General features: G+C 31.8%; 1 protein-coding gene across 1 annotated transcript; it reads left to right on the top strand.

The window, feature by feature from the left end:
* The first annotated feature begins 4,095 nt into the window (after positions 1 to 4,095).
* HELRODRAFT_188676 (hypothetical protein) lies at positions 4,096 to 7,929 on the top strand. Its single transcript, XM_009021533.1, has 8 exons — positions 4,096 to 4,147; positions 4,435 to 4,560; positions 4,851 to 4,921; positions 6,142 to 6,240; positions 6,543 to 6,645; positions 6,852 to 6,961; positions 7,362 to 7,470; positions 7,749 to 7,929. The coding sequence occupies exons 3-8, from the start codon at positions 4,857 to 4,859 to the stop codon at positions 7,869 to 7,871; spliced, it is 609 nt and encodes a 202-aa protein (XP_009019781.1). The 5' UTR covers positions 4,096 to 4,147; positions 4,435 to 4,560; positions 4,851 to 4,856; the 3' UTR covers positions 7,872 to 7,929.
* Positions 7,930 to 9,836: the final 1,907 nt, after the last annotated feature.

Genomic DNA, 9,836 nt, shown 5'->3' with positions numbered 1-9,836 from the left:
CATGTACACATACACACACATACCCTCTCTCCCACACACACACACCCGCATTCAGGTTCATTCATATATGAAGATTTATTATACACACGCACGGATACACGCATGCACATAACAAGATTTATTTTTCATACACACAAACAGATATATATATATATATATATATATATATATATATATAATATATACAAAAAGAGAGAGAGAAAGAGAGAGAGAGAGAGAGAGAGAGAATAATGTATTTTTTTTTAAATATTTTTTATTCTCTATTGAAAATTATTGAAAATTAATTCGCATCAAGGAATATACGAAATCTACAATCAATTAACTCTCAATTATATCACACACGATTCAGGATCAGAAAGAACTAAAAAGATTATGGGCCAAGAGAGAGAGGGAACTGGAAGAAGAGAGAGTGAGGAGAGAGAAGAAGATGGAGTGGGAGGCGGAGAAAGAAATGAGAACGAGAGTCGGCGATCCTAAATTTCAGGTATTTGAAAGTTTTTTTTTCTTCTAAAAGCTTCTTGAATCATTCGAAAACATTTTTTTCATATTCTAGATTTCCATAAATGTCTACATAAATGAAATTTTCTTCAGATGACTAGCGAAATATTTTGAATGTTCTAGTAGGCAGGCTCAAGTTCAATTTCAATGAATTGAAGTTTGCACATTCATCCGTCCGCCTATTGTTAAATTAATTCTTACTCTCTGCAGTTTTCAGAAGAATTTAAATAAGAGTTTAATAATACGAATTGGTCTCATTGTCTTTTTCTGACCGATGTAATTGCTATTACTGCTTTCTGTCGTCATTCGTTCGTTTGTTCGTTCGTTCATTCATGAATTCATTCATTCATATGTTTGTTCGTTCGTTTATTTGTTCTTTTTAGTTTGCTCATTCATTCATTCATTCATTTTCTTTCTTTCGTTCTTTCATTAAATTATAATTGTTAATTAGAGAGTGCTGGCAAGACGATTTTTTGCATAATGTCTGAAGTTAGTTAAGCAATTAAATCAGTAATTAATTCAGGGAAATGAAAATATTTTTAATTTCTGATAAAAATTATTTCGAAATTTTTTTATAGATCAATTTATTTTTTAATTTAGTTGGTCGACTGATTAAAAAAATCGAGTTAAATAAGTTGACTGGCTGGTTGATTAGTCGGAAGATTGGATGGTTTGTTGGTGAAGCAGAAGTAGTAGCAACTGTAGTAGTAGCAGCAGCAGCAGCTGTTGTGGTAGTAATAATAGTAGTATAATAAATAACGCAGTTAGTGACGTCAATGAAGTGTGATATCAGTTAACAGAAAAAATAACAATAAGATCAACAATAATAATAACAAGCACAATAATAATATATTAATAATTTTAATAATAATTTTAATAATAATTTTAATAATAATTTTAAAAATAGTAATAACGTATCATCTTGAACTTTGAATATTTTTATAAGGGTTTGATTGCGACTTAATTTTATGACAATTTCGATACGATACGATACAAAACAACACGATACGATACGATACGGTTCATGATTATCATACATCATGGGAGTAGTGGTTAAGACGTGTGTGTGTGGTGTGTGTCGTATGTGTGTTTGTGTTTGTCTGTGTGTGTATTCAAGCTTATTGATAGCTGCTTTGTGTGTGTCTCTGTCGTTGGTGATGACTGAGAACTTAACAAAATTGAATTAATAATAAATTAATAATAAATTAATAATAATAATGTGAACTCTTATTATCAGAAAACATCAAGACTAATCAAAATAAAATCGAAATAAAATCAAGATATTGTAGAATAAATTTTAATAATAATCATAATAATAATTGTAATAATAATAATACAATATATCTTTGTAGTCGTTTATAACCGAACTTCATTAATTAAACCAAAAGTACTTGGAGAGTATTGAAAATGTTTGCAATTGAAATTAATAAAAACTTATAATGCTATTGTTATTATTATTATCAATAATCTTATATTATTATTATTATTATTTGTATTATTATTGTTTTTATCATTATTATAATTCAAATAAATAACTTATAACTGGACGTATGTGTTTGTGTTTGTGTGCGTGCGTGTGTTTGTGTGCGTGTGCGTGCGTGCCTTCGTATTTATCATCGAATTATTATTATTATTTTTATTGGCTTTATTATTATTATTACTGTTATCATTATTATCATTATTATCATTATTAATCCACCGAGATATCAACACGCACACACACGCACACACGCGCACACACACCCTACATACAAACAACACAAACACACGTCACACTACACACACAAGCACACACACACAAACAAACACACACACACGCCACACTACAAGCACACATACGTACACACACACATACGCAAGCACTCACACACGCACGCACGCACACACAAAAAGACACTCCAATCCCTGTAATAGTAGATCTGACCTCTTAACCGTTACACCATATCGCCATCCTATTCGCTTTTAAAAATACGTATCGTATCCTATCGTACACCATATCGCCATCCTATTCGCTTTTAAAAAATACTCCAACCTGAATGATGTGGAAAATAATTTTAAATATATAATATATTACAAAAAATATATTAATTAAATAATAATAATTGTTATTATTAATGATATTATTCGAATATCTTTTTATATTTAGGCAATCAATAAGATGAAACATTTGAACGACTCTATTTCAACGCTGAATCACTCGTTCGCTTGCAACAAATCTGCCAAGGTACGTTAATGTGGGATCTGACAGGAATGGAGCGCTACATAAATTATTATTATTATTATTATTATTTATTATTATTAATTGTTATTATTATCATTGTAATTCATTATTATTTTTATCTATGGCACGATCATTAGTTATTATTGCTACCATATGAAATTGGTGATCGTAATAATTTCCCTTACGATGTACAACCAAAAAAATAATGAAGGTGATTAAAATCCTCGGTGATGAAATGATGATGATGACGACAACAGCGACGACGACGATGATGATGATTATGACGATGATGATAATGATGATGACGACGATTAAGTTTGGCGCGAACTAGCCGGTAAGATTAGTTATGAAGAAAAAAAATGCATGGGTTTTATTAAAAATGGCTTTAATTTTTATTTATTAATGTATTTATGGAACTTTTTTTTAGTCAAACGCGTTCGGACTTGTCATATACTAGATTGTGTGTGTATGTGTGTGTGTGTTTGTAAATGTGTGTGCGTTTGTAAATGTGTGTGTGTTTGTAAATGTGTGTGTGTTTGTAAATGTGTGCGTGCGTGTGTGTCACGCAGTAGGCCAGGCAACATGTCATAACGATCCTGTCAAAAGAGACGACGACGATGCTAATTGATTTCAATTTGGTTCAACCCTAACAGAATAAAGTTTGAAAGGCAGCACTGCTTGGGACTAATTGACGACAACACACTCACACACACACACGCACACATGCACGCACACACATACGCACACACACACACACGCAAATATACAAACATACGCAAACACACATGAATATATATATATATATATCCATGTGTATATATCCATATATAGATATACTTGTATCATTTATATTATAAATATTATTACCTAACCTTAATACTATTAAATCATCATCTTTATCATCATCAACATCAATACAGCCTGGTCCTCATCATCATCATCATTATGAAGAATCCTCATCAGCCTTGCACAATCATCATCAGCAACCATCGGAGCTGGATTTTGGAGGCGATTGTATTAATTCAACTTTTAATCTTAATATAGATAGGAAGGTCAGTCGGGGTCTTGTTTAGTTTTTAGTGACCATTATTATGTGGTAGTAGCTGTAGTAGAAGTAGTAGCAGTAGTTTTGATAGTGGTTGTAATGGTAGTAGTAGTAGCAGCAACAGAAGTAGTAGTAGAAGCTGTCGCTGTAGTAGTAGTATTAGTATTATTAGTAGTTTTAATAGTAGTAGTAGTGGCATTAATAGTAGTAGTAGTAGTAGTAGTAGTAGTTGTTGTTGTAGTAGTAGTAGTAGTAGTAGTAGTAGTAGTAGGGGTAGTAGGAGTAGTAACAGTATCAATAACGATAATAGACCAATTTTCATTTTAATTAAGGCGAACAATGATAGAAAGTTGCAGCAGGCCTTGGAGAGAAAACGCCAAGTGGTCAGTTTTTATATCATCATCAGCATCATCATCGTCATCATCACCCTCATCATCATCATTTCGTAGTTATCGATCGTCATTTTCATTATGACAAAATAAAAAGTATTTTCTATTTTCTAACACCAAAACTACATCAGGAACAGCGTCAGAATCATCATCATCACTGTTATCATTATCATTATCACCACCACATCGTCATCGGCGTCGTCGTTATCATAACCACATCATCATCATCATCATCATCATCATCATCATCATCATCACCACAAAACTATCATCATGATCAGGAGCAGCGGCTGGTTGAGCAGGAGCGTAGGACGCAAGAATACATCAGGGAATTAAAAGAAAAACAACAACAGGAACTGGAAAGGGCATCGAATGTTAAAAGAAACCGTGATGAACAAATAAGACAGGTGATGATGACGATGGTGGTGGGGGTTATAATGATGAAGATGATGCTGATGGTGGTGATGACGACGATGATGATGGTGACAATGATGGTGATGACGACGATGATGATGGTGACAATGATGGTGATGATGATGATGATGATGGTGACAATGATGGTGATGATGATGATGATGATGGTGAAGATGACGATAAAGATGATGATGGTGGTTGAGATGATGATGACGACGACGACGATGATGATGCTACTATAATAATAATAATAATCACTCTAATTATTAATGATTTCATTTAGAAAGCGATGATGAAGAACGAGTTGACGATGAAGAAGAGCCTGCAGCTGAGAAAAAGCAGGAAACTAACTCAGTACGTTGGCGCATAAATTATTAGTTAATTAATTAATTATTATTATTAGTTGTTGTTTTAATTATATTATTAATTACTTACTTATTTAATTATTTTATTTATTTATTTATTCAGTCATTCATTCGTTCATTCATTCATTCATTACTCACTCAATAAAAAACTCAATTTCGTAACGAAAGATTTTATTCCAATCACGGAGTTGAGTTTATTTTAGTTAAGTTAATCATAGATATACACACACACCCATATACACGCACACACACACACAAATAAATGCACGCACACATACATACATACACGCACATACACACACATATATGATAACACAAGGAGGTACACTAAAACAATGCATACTATGTTGAATGCACTCAAAATATTATTAACGCCAACAAAGATGACGGTGATAATAATAATAATAATAACAACAACAACAACAATAATAATAATAAAAAATAATATTAACAATAATAAATAACAATAAGAACATATATCAAACAGCATTTAATATTAACAAGAGAGCCATATAATATCAAGCTATGATAATTAAATATTCTGGTATGTGCTTGGACTGTGATTGAAAAAATGTTTGGAAAATTTATGATACACCGCAAGGATAGCGCAAAGATATCATAGATATATCATAATGTACCATAAGATGTTGTTATTATATTATTCTATCCTATAATGGATATCTTTTAAAATGTTCTCTCAAATATGTCAAGAAATTGTCAAGGTCTTGTTTAAATGATTTTTTATGATTTTTTTAAAATTAGGCTTACACATACACACTTGTACGTAATTATGTGTACACATTTATGTGTACATGGTACAGATATGCTGCTAGGAGAGCATATTTTATACAGTAATGTATGAATTCTACTGAATTGTTGGCATTAATTAATTTAAAGTTTGTCTTTTCAATTTTCCTTGCTACAGATCCCTAACTAGTACAACAGATTTGTATAACCATATAAATATGTGTACATATTTATACACTAAATTGCAGTGTACTGCGTGTACATATAAGTACACTTACTTAGGACTAACTTACCCATACGTATATATATATATTAAAGTACACAAACAGTACAGCTTTATCGTTATCTTACTATCATAACTCACTCAGTCACTTACTTGCTGACTGGCTGACTGACTTACTGACTGACTCTCTCTCTCTCTCTCTCTCTTTCTCTCACTCACTCACTCATTCACTCACTCAGAAAAGAAGTGTTAGAGATGCAGGATAACTTGGATGCTACGTTACTGGCTGCGGAGACAAAAGCGAGGAAGATTAAGGAAGAGGAAGCCGCTAAGATTAGGTGATGATGATGGCGATGATGTGGCCGTATAAAAAATAATGACGTGTAGGTGATTATGACGATGGTGGTGATGTTGATGGTCGTTAGGATGGTGAAAACTGTGACGTTAATGAAGATGCTTCATTGACATCAAAAGTTTTGCCAAATCCATTCTTGAAAGAGTATCGCTGGTACACTATCGCCAATTGCAATTCTTCGATGCTAACCACCTTGTGTGGTATAATAACACTGACCCTAGTAATAATATTAACATAATTTGTAATTATAATATGTAAAAATAATAAATTATGATAATTATTTAGGTACGAGCTGCAGCAGAAGATAGAGAGATCGCAGCAGAAGCAGAAACAAATGGAAGAGGAGATTAAGAGCTGGCAGGAGCAAGCCGCCCTATACAGGAAACAGGTAAACGATGATGATGATGCCGGTGGTGGTGATGGCTATGATAATGATGAAGATGGTGGTGATAATGATGATGATGATGCTGCTGGTGGTGATGAAGATGGTGGTGATAATGATGATGATGATGCTGCTGGTGGTGATGATGATGAAGATGATGATGAAACAAAAGATGATATGATAATGATGGTGGTGATGATGGTAATCGACAGCAAGAAAAACAAGCTGAAGAGTTGCAAGCCCTTCAGATATCGAAGAAGAAGGAAGCTGCCTCGAGGTCAAGAGAGGTCAAGGAGAAACTTCACAGGGAAAACATGCAAAGGTCAAATAAAAAGGATAATAATAATAATAATAATAATAATAATAATAATGATGATGATGACAATAAGACTTATTTATTACAATTGTTATAATTTTTAATAAAATAATGATAATTGTTTTATAATTTTGAAAAAAATAGTACAATCTGCGACTAAGGAAAAATAAAAAAACACTTTCCGCCGACCAATCACGTGATGTTTTTAAACGACTGACCACGTGACACTTTCAAACGACCAATCACGTGATGTTTTCAAACTACTGACCACGTGACACTTTCAAACGACCAATCACGTGATGTTTTCAAACGACTGACCACGTGACACTTTCCACCAACCAATCACGTGATGTTTTCAAACGACTAATCACGTGGTGACTTATTCCATCGACCAATCACGTAACAGAATGTTGAACTTGGAAAAAGAATGGAGGTCGTCGGTGCGGGCCTCGATCAACAACAAAGAGACGAGGAGTAAAATGCTGCTTCACCAGAAGGAGGAGTCCATACAGAAGGTTCTTCGTGACGTCATATGTTTATAAATAGATTTTATGAATAAATTATATAAGTTGTTTCATTGGAGGAGTATCACGTGGTTATTTATAAATAGATATTGGCGACGCTTGTTGCGTTATATTCCACTCAATTAATTAATCTATAAGCAAAACATATACTAATTCGTTTTTCCTTTGAAATCTAATAATAATGATAATAATAATTTATGAAAATTATTTATTCAGTTTTTACATGAATATTTATTAATAAGTTCAATCAATTTCTCAACCAATCACAGTCAAGAGTTCAGGCCCAGCTGACACGCCGGCTGAGGGAGGAGCTTAGATTGAACCAATCAATGACGGACCTTGACAAGCTGAGCAGATATGTTGATGATCAACGAAAGATTATGATGATGTGATTGACTGGTTGATTGACTGGTTGATTGACTGGTCACGTGATTGGTTGTCGGAGGTTTGATTGGTTGATTGACCGCTTGATTGATTAGTTGTTTGATTGATTTAAAGTAATATTTATAGCAGCATACAAATAGAACAAATACAACGACATCAGCATAACATCAACAACAAAAACATCAACAACAATAAAACACAGTAATTATATTATTTAACAAACAAACAATTTAACTCTATTTATTGATTTTAGAATGTAGCTAACATTAACAAAAATCGCAGAAATTGTAAAATTGTACATAAACTTCGTTGTGAAATTGACTTCTTTTTTTACATAACCGCAGTTTTTATGTATAACCACCATTTTTATGTATAACCACCATTTTTATGTATAACCATCATTTTTTTTATTAAAATTATTTTTATGTATAACCACTATTTTTATGTATAACCATCATTTTTATATAACAAACATTTATGATAATTAATAACCAAAGATAATTATCTTTATCAAATGTGATATTGTTGAGAACGTAAGGATTAGTAATCATTAAATTTTCGTGTACGGTGGTATAAAAAGATAAAGAGAGTGATGGTGAAAATGTTTAGAGAAGGATAGAGTAGTGGTAAAGTGTCCGGTACTATGTCGTAGCCCCCGCGTTCAAATACATAGGAGATCTAGATTTATCATACAGATGTTTGACGCGTGTGCTTTTGTGCTGATGGTAATGGTGATAATAATAATAATAATAATAATAATAATAATCCAATCGAATCTGAGATTAAACAAGAAAAAAAACAATGAACTCTAATTATTTTTCTCTTATTATTGTTATTATTGTTATTGATGTAATTATTATTATTGTTATTATTATTATTACTATTATTCGCGCGCAATTTTTGAGATTAGTGCAATGTAGAACAACGTAAAATCCTCTCCCAATGTATATCGCTTGCTACTTTACGTGGCATCAAAACGTTCGAAATCCATGTAAAAATGTATTTTTTGTTATTATTATGATTTTGTTGTATAATTATTATTTGCATTATTATTATTATTATTATCATTTATATTATTATAAATAATTATTACTATTGCAAAGTTTGTATTGCTTTGTTATTTATACAATTATCATTCATTCGTTGAGATTAGCTGTTATCAATATTTTATAACTTTTCGTTCATTTTTTTTATTCATTTATTTATTCAACCATGCATTCGTTTATTCATTAATTCATCTATTTATTCATTCATTCACTCAATCATTCATTCATTCATTCATCTATCAATTTATCCGTCTATCTATTCCTAGATTGCCTCATATAAGTTTATAAAAAAAAACACTAATTAATTAAACATAATCCAATCAAAATTCACGTTTATTTAGTTGTCTGTTCATCTATTCACAGATATATTTATAATAAAAAATTAATCTATTTATAAATCAAATCAAGATTTAACACTTCGTAATGAACTTTCCTTTGAATGTGAACTCTCTCAATTGGAAGTTAACTAAATTTAAATGTTTAAGGTGAGTGTCATTGCCTTCTTAGTGACTGTGCAGGTTGCTGGGGGATTTGTGTGTGATTTGCATTGATTTGCGTGTATTTATTCAAACTCACTGTGCGTATTTATTGTTGATACTTCTGTGGAATATTAGAAACAGTTTTGTAACAAAATAAGAACTTTAGGCTAGAATTTTTTCACGCCTTTTTTCCCAATCTTTCTATTCTCAATCACACAATAACTCTACAATACTTTCAATTTATTGACGACTTAATCCAGTGAAAATTACAATTAAATTGAAATTGAATTTCGACTGGAGCCAAAAAAGCTCATCATTTTGTTCAAAACCCTGCTAAAAATTTCTACGTACGTCTCGTTAAATTCGACAGTTTCGACAAATTCGACATTTATATCCATTGTTATCTCGGCAAACTCAACAAGCAAAATAGCGAAATTTTTCATACAAA

This window comes from Helobdella robusta (genome assembly GCF_000326865.2).
Source record: "Helobdella robusta unplaced genomic scaffold HELROscaffold_3, whole genome shotgun sequence".
Taxonomy (NCBI): Eukaryota; Metazoa; Annelida; class Clitellata; order Rhynchobdellida; family Glossiphoniidae; genus Helobdella; species Helobdella robusta.
This window is presented reverse-complemented; position numbering and strand designations above follow the sequence as displayed.

Bases quoted from the DNA above. Each gene is read 5' to 3' on its own strand.
- HELRODRAFT_188676 (XM_009021533.1), top strand. From the start codon at position 4,857: ATGATGAAGAACGAGTTGACGATGAAGAAGAGCCTGCAGCTGAGAAAA. The intron at 4,922-6,141 runs GTACGTTGGCGC...TCACTCACTCAG, and splicing joins AAAAGCAGGAAACTAACTCA to AAAAGAAGTGTTAGAGATGC. The intron at 6,241-6,542 runs GTGATGATGATG...ATAATTATTTAG, and splicing joins GAGGAAGCCGCTAAGATTAG to GTACGAGCTGCAGCAGAAGA.